Here is a 20,197-nt window from a genome sequence, read left to right on the forward strand (position 1 = left end):
GGGTCCAAGGAGCGACCTAAAGCCAATCAAGGCGGGGAATTGGTATAGGTGGGTCCTATCAGGCAAAGCCAATCGAAGTGCGGGACCCCTTTGATTGGCATAAAACGACGGCCAATAGGAGTCACCGCGGGAGGGCAGCGCATGGGCGGGTGGGTCCAAGAAGGGACGTGGAGCCAATCAGAGTTGCGGACTGCTTTGATTGGCATTGCGTGGCCGCGGGAGAACAGCCCATGGCCAAGCGAGGATTTTGACAGGCGGGGCTAATGAAACCCTTGGAGCCAATCAGAGCGGCAGACCGCTTAGATTGACATTGCATGCCAACCAATAAGAGCCACCGCAAGAGGACAGCCCATGGCCGAGGGATTTTTTTGGTAGGCGGGACTAAGAAACGTCGTGAAGCCAATCGGAGTGGCGGGCCGCTTTGATTGGCATTACGTGCCGACCAATAAGAGTCACTGCGCGAGTCAAGCCCATAGCCGGGCGGGAATTTTTTGTTAGGCGGGGCCAAGGGACGTGTGGAGCTAATCCGAGCAGCGGACCGCTTTGATTGGCACTACGTGCCGGCCAATAAGAGTCAGTGCGCGAGTGAGCGGGGATTTTTTGGTAGGCGGGTCCAATGAACGTGTACAGCCAATCAGAGTAGCGGACCGCTTTGATTGGCATTAAACCCCGACCAATAGGAGTCACTGCGGGAGTAAAGCCCATAGCCGAGGGGGGATTTTTGTTAGGCGGGGCCAAGCAACGTGTAGAGCCAATGAGGATAGCGGAACGCTTTGATTGGCATTACGTGTCGACCAATAAGTCACAAGCCCATAGCCGAGCGGGGAATTTTGTTAGGCGGGACCAAGCAAAGTGTAGAGCCAATCAGAGTAGCGAGACGCTTTGATTGGCATTATATGTCGACCAATAAGAGTCACAAGCCCATAGCCGAGCGGGAAATTTGGTTAGGCGGGGCCAAGGAACGTGTGGAGCCAATCAGAGTAGCGGACCGCTTTGATTGGCATTAAGCCCCGACCAATAAGAGTCACTACGCGAGAAAAGCCCATAGCCGAGCGGGGATTTTTTGTTAGGCGGGGCCAAGGGACGCGTGGAGCCAATCAGAGCGGGGGAACCTTTTGATCGGCATGGCAAAGCGACCAATCAAAGTCCCTGCAGCCACGGAGGGTCGTGGAGCCAATCAGAGCGGGGGAGCCCCCGAAAGGGGGCGGGGAAGGGCGAGGAGCGGGCGAATGGGAAGGGCGGGCGGCTTGAGCGGCAGCGGGGCGGGCCAATGGGGCGAGGGGGAGGCGGGGGCGGGGCGTGCGGGGTGGCTAAGCCCTCGCGCGCCGCCATTGTGGGCCAGTTCGATCGGGATCGGGAGCGGAGAGCGAGCCCGGAGCCAGGGAGCAGAGACCCGCCCGCCCGCCCCTCGAGTCACCATCCGAAGGAGAAGCGGGCGAGCCGTGCCGCCATGAGCAGCGAGGCCGAGACCCAGGCGCCGCCCCCGCCGCCCTCCAACGCCTCCTCGTCTTCCTCTCCGCCCGCCGCGCCGCCCGAGCCCGCCGCCCCCGCTTCTCCCGAAGCCAAGCCCAGCGGAGGAGGCGGCGGCAACAACAATGGCAATGGCGGCGGCAATGGCGGGAATGGCAATGGCAGCAACCACCACCACGGCTCCGCAGCGCCCCCTGCCGGCGGGGACAAGAAGGTCATCGGTGAGGCACTGCGCAGGCGCGCCCCTTCCCCTCCGGCCTGCCCTGCCCCTTCCCGGGCTCCCATTGGCTCCTCTCTGCGCCCCCCGCGCCTCTGATTGGCTGGCTGCCCCTGAGCGCGTGCAGCAGCCGTTGGAGGAGGAGGAGGAGGGGGCGGCCTCGCCTCGTTTTCCCTTCGCCTCCAGCGCGCGTGCGCCAAAGCAAGGAGGCGTGGCCCAGGTGGGGGAGGGCGGGGTCTCGGGAGGGGGGAGCCGCCGGTGCGCGCGCAGCCTTTGTGTGCGTGTGCCTCCATGTGCGCGTGCGCGGGATCTGGGCAGAAGAAAGGCTTCGGGCCTACTGCTAGGCCTCACATCTCGAGCCAGCCTTTGGCCTCTCTCTCTCTCTCTGGCTCTTCCTTTCCTCCCTTATTTTCCCTTCTTTTCCTCAGACTTTCCCCCTTTCCTTTCTCTTCTCTCTTTTTTCTTCCTTCCTTCCTCACTCCCTGTCTTTTCTTTTTCTTTCCCTCTTTCATTTCTCCCCTCAGACTTTTCCCCCTTTTCATTTCTCTTCCTTTTCCCTCTCATCCTTTCCTTTCTCCATTTCTCTCTTCTTCCTTCCTTTCCCCAGACTTTCCCCCCTTTCTTCCCTTTCTCTTCCCTCCTTTTTCTTCCTTCCCTTCTCCCTCCCTTTCTCTTTTTCTTTCCTTCTTTCATTTCTCCCCTCAGACCTTTCCTCCTTTCCTTTCTCTTCCTTTTCCCTCTCATTCTTTCCTTTCTCCATTTCTCTCTTGCTTCTTCCTTCCTTTCCCCAGACTTTTACCCTTTCTTTCCTTTCTCTTTCCTCCTTTTCCCTTCAGACTTCCTCCTTTCCTTTCTTTTCCTTCCTCCCTTCTCCCTCTCATTCTTGCCTTTCTCCATTTCCCTCTTCCACCTTCCCCTCTTCTTTCTTCCTTTCCCCAGACTTCCCCCCTTTTTTTTCCTTTCTCTTCCCTCCTTTTTCTTCCTTCCTCCCTCCCTCCCCCCTTTCCTTCTCTTTTTCTTTCTCCCCTCAGACTTTCCCCCTTTCCTTTCTTTTCCTTCCACACTTCTCCCTCCCATTCTTTCCTTTCTCCATTTCCCTCTTCCACCTTCCTCTCTTCTTCCTTCCTTTCCCCAGACTTTTCCCCTTTCTTTCCTTTCTCTTCCCTCCTTTTCCCCTCAGACTTTCCTCCTTTCTTTTCCTTCCTCACTTCTCTCTCTTTCTTTCCTTTCTCCATTTCCCTCTTCCGCCTACCTCTCTTCCTTCTTCCTTCCTTTCCCCAGACTTTCTTCCCTTCTTTTTCTTCCTTCCCTTCTCCCTCCCTTCCTCTTTTTCTTTCCTTCTTTCATTTCTCCCCTCAGACTTCCTCCTTTCGTTTCTTTTCCTTCCCCCTTCTCCCTCTCATTCTTTCCTTTCTCCATTTCCCTCTTCCACCTACCTCTCTTCCTTCCTTTCCTCAGACTTTTCCCCTTTCTTTCCTTTCTCTTCCCTCCTTTTTCTTTCTTCCTTCCTCACTCCTCCCTCACTTTCTTTTTTTCTTTCCTTCTTTCATTTCTCCCCTCAGACTTTTCCTCCTTTCCTTTCTTTTCCTTCCTCACTTCTCCCTCTCATTCTTTCCTTTCTCCATTTCCCTCTTCCACCTACCTCTCTTCCTTCCTTTCCTCAGACTTTTCCCCTTTCTTTCCTTTCTCTACCCTCATTTTTCTTTCCTTCTTTCCTCACTCCTCCCTCCCTTTCTCTTTTTCTTTCCTTCTTTCATTTCTCCCCTCAGACTTTCCCCCTTTCCTTTCTCTTCCTTTTCCCTCTCATTCTTTCCTTTCTCCATTTCCCTCTTCCACCTTCCTCTCTTCTTCCTTCCTTTCCTCCTTTCTTTTCTTTCCTCCCTTCTCCCTCTCATTCTTTCCTTTCTCCATTTCCCTCTTCCACCTACCTCTCTTCCTTCCTTTCCTCAGACTTTTCCCCTTTCTTTCCTTTCTCTTCCCTCCTTTTTCTTTCTTCCTTCCTCACTCCTCCCTCACTTTCTTTTTTTCTTTCCTTCTTTCATTTCTCCCCTCAGACTTTTCCTCCTTTCCTTTCTTTTCCTTCCTCACTTCTCCCTCTCATTCTTTCCTTTCTCCATTTCCCTCTTCCGCCTTCCTCTCTTCTTCCTTACTTTCCTCAGACTTTCCCCCCTTTCTTTCCTTTCTCTTCCCTCTTTTTCCTTTCTTTCTTCCCTCCCTTATCTCGAAGCTGGGCATGGCTACTACTACTAGGCCTCACAGCTGTGCCAACCTTTGGATTTGAACAGTTTCCTGCCCTCTCTCTGTATCTATTTATTTATACAGAGATATCTCTATATCCGCTGGCCTGGGTTTAGCTTTTCTCCGTGGCACATGATTACGTTTTCTCTTCCTTCCTCACTTCTCCCTACTTTTCTTTCTCTTCCTTAGGGCCAAACTTTGTATAGTTTCCTGGCCTCCATCTATGTCTTCTGGCCTGGGTTTGGCTTTATTCTGTGGCTCTTTCTTTCCTTTCTCCTTCTTTGTTCTTTCTTCCTTTCTCTTCCCTTCTTTTTCCTCTCTTCCGCCTTGGTCCCTTCTTTCCTTTCTCTTCTTCCTTGCCTTCCTTCCCTCAGACTTTCCCCCTTTCTTTCCTTTTTCTTACTCCTCCCGCCATTCTTTCTCTTCTTTTTCTTTCCTTCTTTCAGTATGTCAAATACACAAGCATTAAAACAGCATTAAACATTTTCTTTTCACCCCTTCCTTCCCCTCATACTTTCACCCCTTTCTCTTGCTTCCTTCCTTTTTCTTCCTCCTTCACGTCTCCCTCCCTTTCTTTCCTTTTTCCATTTCACTCAACCACCTCCTCTCTTTCTTTTCCCTTCCCTCCTTTTTCTTGTTGACTTCCTTCCTTCTCCCTCTTTTTCTTTTCTTTCCCTTCTTTTTCTCCTTCCTTTTTCTCTTCTCATACACTTTGCACATGCTTCCTTCCTTCCATCCCTTTCCCTCTTTTTATGGCTCTTTCCTTCTGCATCATTCTTTTTTTCCTTTGAATTCTCTCCCTTTCTGTGTTTCCCTCTTACACCTCTCCTTTTTCCTTTCTCTTCCTCTTTTCTCTTTCTTGCCTTCCTTCGCTCATAGTTCTCCCATTTTCTTTCCTTTTCCTTTCTTCCTTTTCCTTCCTTCCTTTCTCTCTTCTGATACATTTGCACATACTTCTTGCCTTCTCTTCCCTCTGTGTGGCTTTCTTTCCTCTCTTCTCTTCTTTTCCTTTCACTTTTCCCCCCCTTTCTTTCCTTTCTCCATTTCCCTCTTACATTTTCTCCCTTTTCCTTTCTCTTCCTTTCTTTTTCCTTCCTTTCTTTCTTTCCCCTCTTTCCTTTCTACATTTCCCTCTTACATCTCCTTCTCTTTCTTCTTTTCTCTTCCCTCCTTTTTCTTCCTTTCTTTTTCACTTCTCCCTCCCTTTCTTAACCCTTTCTTTCCTTCCCTCTCTGACTCTTTCTTCCTTCTTCTTTTCCCTTCTTTATTGCCATCTTTCCCCTGAGACTTCCCCCTTTCTTTTCCTTTCCTTTCTCCCCCTCATACACCTTCCACACACTTCTTTCCTGCATTCTTCACTTTCCCTTTTCCCCCTTTCCTCTTTTTTTCCTTTTTTCATTTCCCTTTTTTCATTATTTTCTCCCTTCTTTCCCTCCTTTTTCTTATTTATATCCCACTCTTTCTTTCCAAAAGTACTTGAAGTGACTAACATTAAAATCATTACAATACAATTTAAAATATACAAATATTAAAACAGTATTAAATATCATTAGTATTAAAAACAATCCTGATTTGCATAACATATAAAAAACTTCTCCCTCCCTTTCTTTCCCTTCCTTTTCCTTCTATCCTTTCTTGGGCCATGAGGAGAAGCTAATGAGAAATACTATTATTATTCTCCCTTCCCCTTTACTTTCCACACACTTCTTTCCTCCTTTTTCTATCATTCCTTCCCTTTCCCCCATCCATTGTGGCTCTTTTTTTCTCTATTTCCCTCTTACACCTTCTTCCCTTCCTTTCCATTCCCTTCTTTTCCTCTTTCCTCCCTCCATCCTTTTTCCCTCGGGCCCAAATCACTTCTTTCCTTTCCCTCTGTTTTCTTAGAAATACTATAACATGTTACAAATACGCACATTAGTTAACAGGGCTAAGACAACAGGAAGTGAGAGGAATCACGTATTATATTGTGTATTAGTATGATATTATTTGTTTATATGTGTGTGTGTGTGTGTGTGTGTGTGTATATATATATATATATATATATATATATATACACAGGATGTCTCTGAGTTACAAACATCCAACTTACAAACAGCTCCTAGTTAAGAATGGGGCTGAGACAACAGTGTGCGGTCCCTCCACTGAAGCTTTATCCCTAATCCTTGTTTCCACAACAAACCACATTTTTCATAATCCAAATTATCACAGGGACAGGAGTTAGGAGAAATATTCTGAACAGGAACACAGACAGCAACACAAACACCACAGGAGTGTGAACCCTTCCCTATGCCATCCAAAGCTTATATACACCTGCGAAACGTGGACTGTCTACAGAAGTTACACTCAACTCCTGGAACGATTCCCATCAGTGTTGCCTTTGAAAAATCCTGCAAATCTCTTGGAAAGACAGGCAGACAAATGTCAGCGTACTGGAAGAAGCAAAGACCGCCAGCATTGAAGCGATACTCCTATGCCATCAACTCTGCTGGATTTGCCACAATGTCCAAATGCCCCAAGATCACCATCTCCCAAAGCAAGTACTCTACTCCCAACTCAAGAATCCAATAATCATAGCAACAGAAGTTAGGAGAAATCTTCTGAACAGGGACAGAGACAGCAAAACAAACACCACAGGGGTGTAAATCTTTCCCTATGCCATCCAAAGCTTATGCATATATACACCTGTGAAACGTGGACTGTCTACAGAAGTCGCGCTCAACTCCTGGTACGATTCCTATCAGCGTCGCCTCCAAAAAATCCTGCAAATCTCTTGGAAAGACAAGCTTTCTTTTTAGCGTGCTGGAAGAAGCAAAGACCACCAGCATTGAAGCGATGCTCCTATGCCCTCAACTCCACTGGACTGAAGACCACGTTGTTGGAATGCCCAAAGATCACCGTCACCCCAAACAATTACTCTGCTCCCAACTCAATAATCCAATTATCATAGCAAAGTTAGGAGAAATCTTCTAAACAGGGACAGAGACACAGGGGTGCGAACCCTTCCCTATGTCATCCAAAGCTTATGCACATATACACCTGGGAAACGTGGACTGCCTACGGAAGGCACGCTCAACTCTTGGAACGATTTCATCAACGCTGCCCCCGAAAAAACCTGGACCGAAAGCCACGTTGGAATGCCCAAAGGTCACAGTCTCCCAAAGCAATTACTCTACTCCCAACTCAAGAACAGGAAACTTAGTATTGGTGGACAGGAAAAGAGATTGAAAGACTTCCCCCTCGGGGGGGGGGGGTTGAGAAGGGTGGGGTACAAATATCTGAAATAAATGGGCTTAAAGCCAACCTCAAACACTGTGGCACTGAGAACTGGGAAGCCCTTGAGCGCTCTAACTGGAGGTCAGCTGTGACCAGCAGTGCTGCGGAATCCGAAGAGGCACGGATTGAGGGATAAACGTACCAAGAGGAAGGCATGTCAAGCCAACCCTGACCGTGACCGCCTTCCACCTGGAAACCAATGTCCTTACTGTGAGAGAACATGCAGGTCGAGAATAGGGCTACATCCACCTACGAACCCACTGCCAAGAGACTAGACTTGGCCTAAGAGAGAAAGAGAAGGGGATATATTAGCTTGGGGACCCGGCGGTGCCCGGGTTATTTAAAAAAGGCATTGTGTGCCAAGTTTGGTCTTGATCAGTCATTTGATGAGGGTCGCAGTGGTCTCAGGAAGTGAGTTTAAGTACTGCAAGTCCCATCATTCATGGTCCACCCTCCAAACTGCACCAGGATGTAGAGTGGGTCATGGGGGCTCTGTGTGCCAAGTTTGGTCTTGTTCAGTCATTGGATGAGGGTCGCAGCGGTCTCAGCAAGTGTGCTTAGGTACTACAAGTCCCATCATCCATGGTCCGCCCTCCAAAATGCAGCAGGATGTAGAGTGGGTCATAGGGGCTCTGTGTGCCAAGTTTGGTCTTGATTAGTCATTGGATGAGGGTCTCAGCGGTCTCAGCAAGTGTGTTTAGGTACTACAAGTCCCATCATCCATGGTCCATCCCCCTCCAAACTGCACCAGGATGTAGAGTGGGTCATGGGGGCTCTGTGCCAAGTTTGGTCTTTATCAGTCTTTGTTGTGGGCCAAAGTGGTCTGTGGGAACCAAAGGTTTTGAAAGTACTACAAATACCATCATCCGTAGTCTGTCCTCCCCCAAACCTCACCAGGACGTAAAGGGGGTCATGGGGGTTATGTGTGCCAAGTGAGGTCCAGGTCCGTCCCTCAGACCCTTATCTCTCCTCTCTCTGCCACCTCAGAATGTTAGAATGTTGAGGTCAGAGACCATATGCAAATTGTACCGCAGTGGCAACCAATCAGAAAGCTGCCACAGCCTCAGACCCTTACTTTACCCCTCTCTGCCACCTCGGAATGCTGAGGCTGGCCAATCAGAGACCATATGCAAATTGTACCGCAGTGGCAACCGATCAGGTAGGTGCCACAGCCTCAGACCCTTACTTTACTCCTCTCTGCCACCTCAGAATGTTGGAATGTTGAGGCTGGCCGATCAGAGACCATATGCAAATAATACCACAGTGGCAACCAATCAGAAAGCTGCCACATGCTCTTCTCTCCTCTCTTCATTTCCCCGAGATTACGGCATGTAGGTCAGTGACATTACGCTTGAATACTACGTATTTAATATTTCAGTGGCCCTTAAATAATGCATCCAGATCTCTGGCAGGAGGGGGTCCCGGGGGGCCTCTCTGCCCACGTAATGTGCTTCTCTCCGTAAGGATAAGGTTTGCCCTTCTTTCGAGGATCTCAGGGGACGAAAGAGGAGGCCCTGCTATGTCTTGACTCCCCTTTTCCCTCTCTTTTGCAGCAACGAAGGTTTTGGGGACAGTGAAATGGTTCAACGTAAGGAATGGCTATGGCTTCATCAACAGGTGAGGAGGACATCTTTTTTTAAGGTTGTGGGTGAACTACAACTCCCACCATGCCAGGTTAACCCCAAGAAACCCCCATCAATACTTAGTTTGTTGTATTGGGCAGGTTTGCTCTAAATATAGCATTGGTGGGGTTCAGTGTGCTCTCTGCCTGCAGGGTAAACTACAACTCCCACTATGGCGTCAGTCCCCTCAAACCCCACCAGCAGGTTGAGTTACTCATGGGGGTTCTGTGTGCAAACTTTGGTCCAGGTCCATCATTGATGGAGGTCACAGTTTCTCTGGTTGTGGGTAAACTACAACTCCCAGAAAGGAAGTTCAGTTTGCCCCCAAACCCCTCCAATCATCAACTTTTGGCATATCAGGTCTGCATGCCAAGTTTGGTCCCGATTCATTGGTGTCTGGGCTCACAATGCTCTCTGGATGTAGGTGAACTACAACTCCCTCAAATCAACGTCAGGGGACAACCTTCACCTTTACCTGTTATTATGACGAGGACTATTTGTATTTATAATTGCTATTATTTTATTAGATAGACTAGCCGTCCCCTGCCATGCGTTGCTGTGGCCCGTGGTCATGGGGGTTCTGTGTGGGAGGTTTGGCCCAATTCTATGGTTGGTGGGGTTCAGAATGCTCTGTGATTGTAGGTGAACTACAAATCACAACAACTACAACTCCCAAATGTCAAGATTCTATTTCCCCCAAACTCCACCAGTGTTCACATTTGGGCATACTGAGTATTCGTGTAGAGTGGTCCAGATCCATCATTGTTTGAGTCCACAGTGTTCTCTGGATGTAGGTGAACTACAACTCCAAAACCAAAGGTCAATGCTCACCAAACCCTTCCAGTATTTTCTGTTGGTCATAGGAGAACTGTGTGCCAAGATTGGTCCAGTTCCATCGTTGGTGGGGTTCAGAATGCTCTTTCTTTGTAGCTGAACTATAAATCCCAAAAACTACAACTATGTATATGTACATGCATATGAGCATGTGTATATGTATATATGTCTGTGTGTATGTTTATGTGTTTGTGTATATATATGTGTGTGTGTATATATATATGTATGTTTTTTCGGGCTATATGGCCATGGTCCAGAGGCATTCTCTCCTGACGTTTCGCCTGCATCAGGAGAGAATGCCTCTGGACCATGGCCATATAGCCCGAAAAAAACCTACAACAACCCAGTGATTCCGGCCATGAAAGCCTTCGACAATATATATATGTATGTGTGTATTTGTGTGTGTTTGTGCATATATATACGAGTGTGTGTATGTGCATATGTATATGAGTGTATGTGTATATGTATATGTGGTATATTATTTGGGTTTTTAAGTCTGTTCTGCTGGGGTTTTTTGTGTGTGCATGTGTGTGTGTGTTTATGGGTGATGGACACTCATTGGACTGTTAGGTGTTTTGTGTCCAAATTTGGTGTCAATTCGTCCAGTGGTTTTTGAGTTCTGTTAATCCCACAAACGAACATTAAATTTTTATTTATATAGATTATTATTGTTATTGTTGTTATTATTATTATATTTATTATAATATATATATATATATATATATATATACACACACACACACACACACACACACGAAACTTACATGCCGCTCTTCTCACCCTGAAGGGGACTCAGTGGCTTACAAGACATATATACGTACAATATAGTATATTATTAGCATAGCAAAATATCAGTATTATATATTACTATATTCTACTGTACCATTGTATTGTAATAATTATATTGTAAAAACTGGTGACAATGGCAAAGTTGGTTGTTTGAGACCCCATGAACCTCAAATCCCCTTATTTTAAGGGGACTTAAGAGAGACTTTGCTCGGGACTACACCAAGAGCTCTGCATCAGTTTGGCTTCCTTCTGGCTGCATTATCTGCGGGAAAGAGGGGGATCCAAGGCCGCCTCGTGGCTCCCTTTCCGCTCAAATCCCGCCCCACGCTTGCAGGAAAGGAAATCTGACACTCCCAGGCCTCCCTCTGTATTTTTAGCAGCACAAGAAAGTCCTGGGACTTGCCTTCCGTGCTCGCTGGGGAATGCCCCTCGGTTGTATCATTGTCTTCTCCCCTTGTTTTGCAGGAATGACACCAAGGAAGATGTGTTTGTCCACCAGGTAAGGCCCCTTCTCTGGGCAACCAGATGAGAGCCCCATGAAATACTCCTCAGACTGTTGTCACCAATTCAAAATCTGAAATAATGCAATTATTATTATTAATTGCTATTATTATTGCTATTATTATTATTATTATTATTATTATTATTATTATTATTATTATGTAAAGCCCCCTCTCTTTGCAACCAGATGAGAGAGAGTCCCAGAAAAGTGTTCCTCCTCCTCAGACTGTTATCACCAAGCCAAAATCTGAAATAATGCAATTATTATTAATAATAATAATAATTGCTTTTTTTTTATTATTATTATTATTATTATTATTATTATTATTATTTTGTAAGGCCTCTCCTCTATGCAACCAGATGGGAGAGAGTCCTAGGAAAGTGTTCCTCCTCCTCAGACTGTTGTCACCAAGTCAAAATCTGAAATAATGCTACTATTATTATTATTATTTGCTATTATTATTATTATTTAAAGCCCCTTCTCTATGCAACCAGATGGGAGAGAGTCCCAGGAAATTGTTCCTCCTCCTCAGATTGTTATCACCAAGTCTTTATCAATTTTTAAACTTATTTATGTAACACAATGCTTTTGACACAAAATAAATAAATCAAGTCGAACTCTGAAAGAATGCATTTATAATAATTATTTATTTTAATCCTATTATTATTATTATTATTATGTAAGGCCCCTTCTCTATGCAACCAGATGAGTGATAGTCCCAGGAAAGTGTTCCTCCTCCTCCTCAGACTGTTATCACCAAGTCAAAATCTGAAATAGTGCATTTATTATTAATAATAATAATAATAATTGCTATTATTATTATGTAAAGCCCCTTCTCTATGCAACCAGATGGGAGAGAGTCCCACGAAAGTGTTCCTCCTCCTCCGACAGTTATCACGAAGTCTTTATTATATTTTAAAGTTATTTATTAAGCAGTGCTTTTGACACGAAATAAATAAATCACCAAGCATTTGCTATTATTATTAATATTATTATTATGTAAGGACCCCTATGCAACCAGATGAGTGATAGCCCCATGAAACTGCTCCTCCTCAGACTATCACCATGTCAAAACCTGAAATAATGCATTTATTATTAATAATAATACTATTAATTATTGCTGTTATTATTATACAAAGCCCCTTCTTTATGCAAGCAGATAAGAGAGGGTCCCAGGAAAGTGTTCCTCCTCCTCGGACTGTTATCACCAAGCCAAAATCTGAAATAATGCATTATTACTATTATTATTAATAATAATTGTTATTATTGCTATTATTATTGTGTAAAGCCCCTTCTCTATGCAACCAGATAGGAGAGAGTCCCAGGAAAGTGTTCCTCCTCCTCAGACTGTTATCACCAAGTTTTAAACTTATTTATGTAACACAATGCTTTTGACACAAAATAAATAAATCAAGTCAAACTCTGAAAGAATGCATTTATAATTATTTATTTTAATCCTATTGTTATTATTATTATGTAAGGCCCCTTCTCTATGCAACCAGATGAGTGATAGTCCCATGAAACAGCTATTTTTCATGGGACTCTGATTATTATAAATTCTCTTGTTGCTCTTCAGAGTCTAAACCTGAGTCTAAATCTGAAATAATGTATTTTTATTATTATTATTATTACTACTACTACTATCCTTATATCTCAACTTTTCCTCTGCAGAGTGCTACAACTGAATTTAAATTTGAAATAATTTATTATTCTATGATGATGATGATTAAATCTCAGCCTGTTATAACCCGAGTCTCCATCCGAGTTAATAGGCTGAGAATATAATAATAACTATAATAATAGTTGTAATAATTAAAACTATTAGTTGTAATAATAATAATTTTATTATGCTATTATTAAATCCCAATTTATTATTGATATTTACACCTCGCTTTATCTCACCCAAAGGGGACTCAAAGTTCTTCCTCCGACTGCTATTACTGGATTTTAATCTGAAATAATCTATTATTATTATTATTATTATTATATCTTAACTGTTCCTCCTCAGACTGTTATTACTGGATCTTAATCTGAAATTATTACTACTATTATTATTATATCTCAACTGTTCCCCCTCAGATTGCTATTACTGGATCTTAATCTGAATTATTATTATTATTATTATTATTATTATTATTATTATTATCTCAACTGTTCCCCCTCAGACTGCTATTACTGGATCTTACTATGAAATAATAATAATAATAATTATTATTATTATTATTATTATTATTATTATTATATTTCAACTGTTCCTCTTCAGACTGCTATAACTGAATCTAAATCTGAAATAATCTATTATTATTATTATTACTATTATTATATCTCAACTGCTCCTCCTCAGACTGCTATTACTGGATCTTAATCTGAATTATTATTATTATTATTATTATTATCTCAACTGCTCCTCCTCAGACTATTACTGGATCTTAATCTGAAATAATAATAATAATAATAATAATAATAATAATAATCTCAACTCTCTTCTGTGATGATGCTAGAACCCGAGTCTCCAATCCAAATCGTAAAATAGTAGGACTAGTGGTAATAATAAATAATAATAATGAAGCCTGCTTCCTTGGCAGACCGCTATCAAGAAGAACAACCCCCGGAAGTACCTCCGCAGCGTTGGGGATGGCGAGACTGTGGAGTTTGATGTGGTTGAAGGAGAGAAGGTGAGTCGGGGGGCGGCCTTGTTTACGATGGGGGTCCCGGGTTGTGGCGAGGGCGGGGTCTCACAGTGTCTTCCTTTCTCCTTCTCCGGCTTTAGGGGGCGGAGGCGGCCAACGTGACAGGCCCGGGGGGCGTCCCGGTGCAAGGCAGCAAGTACGCGGCGGACCGCAACCAGTACCGGCGGTACCCGCGGCGCCGGGGGCCCCCCCGCAACTACCAGCAGGGCTACCAGGGCAGCGAGAGCGGCGAGAAGAGCGAGGGGCCCGAGAGTCTTCCCGAAGGGCAGGCCCAGCAGCGCCGGCCCTTCCGCCGCAGGAGATACCCCCCCTACTACATGCGCAGGCCCTACGGGCGCCGGCCCCAATACTCCAGCGGAGGGGCCGCCGGGCAGGGGGAGATCCCCGAGGTGAGCCAGGGGCAGGGGAGGGCCGAGGGCACCCAGACCAGCCCGAGAGAGGGGATGGGTCTGTCATAGTATCCCAGAGATGCCATTCCTGTCAATGGCATGGCGACGATCTCAACACACACAAGACACTGAAACACATCTTCTTGTTTAAAAACTCAAAACTTATTTAACACAAAACTAAAATAGTATTTAGACTAGAAACTAAGCAGAACAAGAAACATATAGAGTGGCTACATGGCTCGGCTTTTCTTTGTAATCTAGAATCAGGCACCTCCTTACATTCCATAGTGACGTGATGACGACTTATGACACAACACAGCGTACAACACTTTCCGCACTGAGATTTACGACTCCTCCTTCATGATACAGTTAACCCTTTCCACACAGGAATTACATCTCTGGCACATTGCATTACAAAGCATCACATTTCTAAGCACATAAAAAACTAACTTTGAAAACTACAATGCACATACATATTCTTAACAGACCCCAGAGGGCATCCAGACCAGCTCAAGATAGAAGGGAGAGAGGGGGTGGGTCTGTCATTGAATCCTAGAGATGGAAGGGGACCCCAGAGGGCATCCAGACCAGCCCCTCTCATAGATAGATGAGAGAGATAGTGGATTCAATGTGAATTGTTTTAAAGTTCAGATTTTATGTCATTATATATATTTTTGTTTATGTTTTACTTTAGTCTGTTGGGTTGTAAATGTTTTTATATGTGGGGTTATGATGTTGGCATTATTGAATGCTTTCTGCTGTATGTTGGAATCCGGCCTGAGTTCTTGGGAGATAGGGTGGGATATAAATCAAGTTCTGTTGTTATTGAGGCACATTCCCACACAAACCACACAAAATATTATTATTATTGTTATTATTATTATTATTATTATTATTATTGAGGCGCATTCCCACACAGGCCCCACAAAATATTATTATTGTTATTATTACTATTATTGAGACACATTCCCACACAGACCACACAAATTATTATTATTATTATTATTATTATTATTGAGGCGCATTCCCACACAGGCCCCACAAAATATTATTATGATTGTTATTATTATTATTATTGAGACACATTCCCACACAGACCACACAAATTATTATTATTATTATTATTATTATTATTGAGACACATTCCCACACAGACCACACAAATAATAATAATAATAATAATTATTATTATTATTACTACTATTATTATTATTATTATTATTATTATTATTATTATTATTATGGGTCTGTCATACAATCCCCAAGTTGGAAGGGAGCCCCAGAAGGCACCCAGCCCCACCCTTCTATTGACAGCCATAGATAAAATGGATAGAGAGGGGGGGAGGTGATTGGGCTAGCATATCACCCTTTAGTTGGGAGGGGACCCCAGAGGGCATCCAGCCCAGCCCCCGCCTGTGAAGGATAGATAGATACATAGATAGAATGGAGAGAGGGAGATTGAGGTGATGGGTCTGTCGTACAGTCCTTGAGCTGGAAGAGGACCCCAGAAGGCATCCAGACCAGCCCCCTCCTGACAGCTGTAGAGAAATAGATAGAACGGAGAGAGAGAGAGGTGATGGATCTATCATAGAATCCTATTGGAAGGGGTCCACCAAAGGGCATCCAGCCCAGCTTCCTCCTGACAGCCATAGATAGATAGAATGCATAGAACAGAGAGAGAGAGATGGATAGGTAGGTAGGTAGATAGATACATGGATGGATGGATGGACGGACGGACGGATAGAGGGAGGGATGGAAGGATGGCTGGCTGGGTGGGTAGGTAGGTAGGTAGATAGATAGATAGGGATGGATGGAAGGCTAGATGGAGAGATAGAGGGATGGATGGAAAGAGAGAGATAGATAGACAGACAGATGGAAAGAGATGGATGGATAGATAGACAGATAGATAGATGGGTGGATAGATAGATGGATGGATGGATGGATGGATGGAAAGATAGATGGATAGATGGAAAGAGAGAGATAGATAGAAAGACAGATAGCTGGAAAGATGGATGGATAGACGGATGGATGGATAGATAGATAGATAGTACATAGAGATAGAGGTGATGGGTCTGTCATACAATCCTCAAGTTGAAAGAGGGCCTCAGAGGTCATCCAGCCATAGATAGATAGATAGATAGATAGAATGGTGAGAAAGATGATAGTGTGTCCCTAGAACTGCATTGGCCTTTTTTGCTGCAGCATCGCCCTCTTGTCTCACGTTCATGGTCCACTAAGACTCCCAGATCCCTTTCAGTGGGTTATATATATATACCGGCTTCCTCAAAGACTGTATTCCTAGCACGGCCTTGGCCTTTTCCTTCCAGGGAGCCGACAGCCAGGGGTCCGGAGAGCAGGGCCGCCCCGTCCGGCAGAACATGTACCGGGGCTACCGGCCGCGCTACCGCAGGTGAGACCCCCTCCCCCCCCTTTATGCAAGATGGGCCTCTTCCTCTGGAGGGGCTCCTCTTGAAAGCCCGCCCCCCTTTCCTTGTCTCCCCTTCCGCAGGGGCCCCCCACGCCAGCGCCAGCCCCGCGAGGAAGGCACCAACGAGGAGGACAAGGAGAACCAGGGGGAGGAGGCCGGGCCGGGCCAGCAGACCCCGCAGCGCCGCTACCGCCGCAACTTCAACTACCGGCGCAGACGCCCTGATAACCCCCGGCCCCAGGAAGGCGGGAAGGAGGCCAAGGCCGGCGGAGGAGGCGGCGGAGGGGAGCCCGGAGGGGCCGGAGCGGCGTCCGGAGGAGGAGGAGGCGGAGGAGGAGGGGCCGGCAGCGGGGAGAGCAGCTCCGCTCCCGAGGCCGAGCAGCAGGGCGGGGGCGCCGAGTAGCAGGGGTCCAGAACAGCCCCACACAGATGCCGGGTGAGCACCGCCCCCCCCCCACCCCTCCCTTTAGGCATTGGGGGAGTTCAAGACCATTTCTATGCCGTCCTTCTCACCCCGAAGGGCACTCAGAGCAGCTTACAAGATATATAAACATACAATATATTGTATTATTAGCATAGTATCATATCCTTAATATATATTACTATATTGTACTATACCATTATATTATATATAAAATAAAATATATAATTATTATTATTAGTAGTACTGTATTATCAGCATAACACTGGTTGGTGGTTTGAGCATAACACTGGAGACAAGATGTAGCTATCTTCCTGGGCCCCTCTCTCTTCCCTCTGGTTAATATAAAATATTTAATTATAATATCATATTATTATTAGTGGTATTCTATTACATTAAAATATTATAAATACATTTATATACAATATATTATATTATTAGCATAACACAGGAGACAAGATGGAGCTGTCTTCCTGGGCCCCTCTCTCTTCCCTCTGGTTAATATAAAATATATAATAATAATATCATATTATTATTAGTGGTATTGTATTACATTAAAATATAAATACAATATATTATATTATTAGCATAATAACACAGGAGACAAGATGGAACTGTCTTCCTGGGCCCCTCTCTCTTCACTCTGGTTAATATAAAATACATAATTATAATATCATATTATTATTAGTGGTATTGTATTACACTAAAATATTATAAATATATTTATATACAATATATATTATTAGCATAACACAGGGGACAAGATGGAACTGTCTTCCTGGGCCCCTCTCTCTTCCCTCTAGTTAATATAAAAATTTAATTATAATATATTATTATTAGTGGTATTGTATTATATTAAAATATTACAAATATATTTATATACAATATATTATATTATTAGCATAATAACACAGGAGACAAGATGGAACTGTCTTTCTGGGCCCCTCTCTCTTCACTCTGGTTAATATAAAATATATAATTATAATATCATATTAGTAGTAGTAGTATTATATTGTATTACATTATAATATTATAAATATATGCATATACAATATATTAGCACAACACAAGAGACACGATGGAACTGTCTTCCTGGGCCCCTCTCTCTTCACTCTGGTCTCAGAGCTTTAGACTCTTCAGGCCACTCATTAGGCCCTTTCAACCCCTTTAGATCCCTCTTTAGGGCCCCCCTAATAGACTCCCCCAACCGCCCTCTCCCCCGGTGGCGCGGCGGGTTAAACCGTTGAGCTGCTGAACTTGCTGACCAAAAGGTTGGTGGTTTGAGTTCGGGAAGCAGGGTGAGCTCCCACTGTCAGCCCCAGCTTCTGCCAGCCTAGCAGTTCAAAAACATGACCTTGGAGGTGTCTGTGGACAACGCCAGCTCTTTGGCTTAGAAAAGGAGATGAGCACCAACCCCAGAGTCAGACACGACTAGACTTAACGTCAAGGGGAAACCTTTACCTCTAGACTCCCTTTGGAACTCCCTCTAGGCTTCAGGCAAACGTTGGCCCCTCCCTCCAGGCATTTTGGACTTCCACAATTCCTAGCAACCCTTTAGGCTTTCCCTTTAGACTCCCAAGTTGGAAAGGGTCCCTAAAGGCCATCCAGTCCAGCCTCAGTCTCTCGCCCAGTGAAAACACCATCTGATCCCTCCCGACAGATGGCCATCCAACATACATATTAGCAGCTTATAAGGCTCAAGGCAATGATTCAGAACATATTTAATATTGTTACTAGCCGTCCCCTGCCACATGTTGCTGTGGCCCAGTCTGTATATATGTGGATATATCTGTGTATATGTGTGTTTGCGTGTACATATATGTGGATGTATATATGTGTGTGCAGATATGAGTGTATATTTGTTTATATGTGTATGTATATTGTGTATATGTGTGTGCTTGTCTATTTGCATATTTGTGTGTATGTATATGTGTATTTGTGTGCATGTGTATATGTGTGTACATTTGTGTCTATTAATGTGTATATGTGTGTGTTGTATGTTATATTTGTGTGCATGTGTATATTTGTGTCGATTAATGTGTGTATGTATATGTATGTGTTTATGTATATATGGTGTATTTTGGGGGGTTTTAAGTTCATTCTGCTGGTTTGTGTGTGTGTGTGGGTTTTTTTTTTTTTTTTGGTTTTTTTAGGGGTGATAAACACTCATTGGACCGTTGCGTGTATTGTGTCAAAATTTTGTGTCAATTCGTCCAGTAGTTTTTGAGTTATGTTAATCCCACAAACGAACGTTATATTTTTATTTATATAGATAATAAATATTACTTCGATATATCGAAGTATCTCCACAGCAACCTGATACTTGGTTGGACTGTTCTCTGGCTCTAAGTATGTCTATATACACACTTGGAGGCGTTTTAAGTATATATATATGTGTGTGTGTGTGTATAAATATATATTCCCATCGTGGTCAACTGTGAATTGCACGTATGGTAGTTTCCAATGGGGAATGCTCACTTTGCTTTTTCCTTCTTTCCAGTTTTAGTCATCAAAGAAGCGAGAAATCCGGCTTTTTTTATCAGAAGCGAATCCGACAAATAAAACAAAAAGAGGAAAATTCCAGCAATAATAAGAAATAAACGAACGGGAGGCGATTGGAACGGAAGAAGACCTTAAGTGCTTGCTTTTTGCTGTTGACCAGATTGAAAACTCGAACTCTCTGCATTGTCTCTATCTATGCAGCATGGGATTTTTATTATTATTATTATTATTTTTCGTATCTCCGGCCGCGGCCGCTCCCTTTGGTGGAGCCGCCACGACATGTTTTTTAATGGATACACAAGAAAAACTCAAAGGCCTGTTTTTTCTCAATACACACCTTTCAAGGTTTTTAAATTGTTTCATATATATATATATCTGGTCAGAAAAGTTGGGAATTTTTAAGAAACCTCATTTTTAATTTGTATGAAACGTACAACCTGATTTTTTCAAGTCAAACTGCAAGCATCTCTTAATAAAGGTCTTAAGAATTGCCTGGCGTGGTGTACTTGCCCTTCTTCTGGTTTTATTTCTTTGTGTTTTCATTTTTAGTATTTCATTATTTTATGTGTATTATACTTCTTATTTAAATATATATATATTTACTTTTTATAGTATATATTTTGCATAATATTTTAATTATTTTATTTTGTTTATGGTAATGATTTTATTATATATTTAAGTACTATATATATAGTACTTAAATATATAATACTAGCTTTACCGGCCATGCGTTGCTGTGGCCAACCTTCTCTCCCTCTTTCTCTCCTTCCTTCATTTCCTTTTCTTCTTTCCTTTCTTCCTTCTCTACCTGTTTACTTCCTT

The 20,197-nt window shown here is 43.9% G+C and overlaps 1 protein-coding gene across 1 annotated transcript; it reads left to right on the top strand.

Annotated features, from left to right (window-relative positions):
* The first annotated feature begins 1,255 nt into the window (after positions 1-1,255).
* On the top strand, positions 1,256-19,867 carry YBX1 (Y-box binding protein 1). Its single transcript, XM_060758694.2, has 8 exons — positions 1,256-1,691; positions 8,752-8,815; positions 10,909-10,942; positions 13,531-13,620; positions 13,716-14,024; positions 16,352-16,434; positions 16,534-16,888; positions 19,374-19,867. The coding sequence occupies exons 1-7, from the start codon at positions 1,271-1,273 to the stop codon at positions 16,853-16,855; spliced, it is 1,323 nt and encodes a 440-aa protein (XP_060614677.2). The 5' UTR covers positions 1,256-1,270; the 3' UTR covers positions 16,856-16,888; positions 19,374-19,867.
* The last annotated feature ends 330 nt before the right edge of the window (positions 19,868-20,197 follow it).

This window comes from Anolis sagrei, chromosome 13 (genome assembly GCF_037176765.1).
Source record: "Anolis sagrei isolate rAnoSag1 chromosome 13, rAnoSag1.mat, whole genome shotgun sequence".
In the NCBI taxonomy this organism is placed as follows: Eukaryota; Metazoa; Chordata; class Lepidosauria; order Squamata; family Dactyloidae; genus Anolis; species Anolis sagrei.

Bases quoted from the DNA above. Each gene is read 5' to 3' on its own strand.
- YBX1 (XM_060758694.2), top strand. From the start codon at position 1,271: ATGGGGCGAGGGGGAGGCGGGGGCGGGGCGTGCGGGGTGGCTAAGCCC. The intron at 10,943-13,530 runs GTAAGGCCCCTT...CTTCCTTGGCAG, and splicing joins AAGATGTGTTTGTCCACCAG to ACCGCTATCAAGAAGAACAA. The intron at 14,025-16,351 runs GTGAGCCAGGGG...TTTTCCTTCCAG, and splicing joins GGCAGGGGGAGATCCCCGAG to GGAGCCGACAGCCAGGGGTC.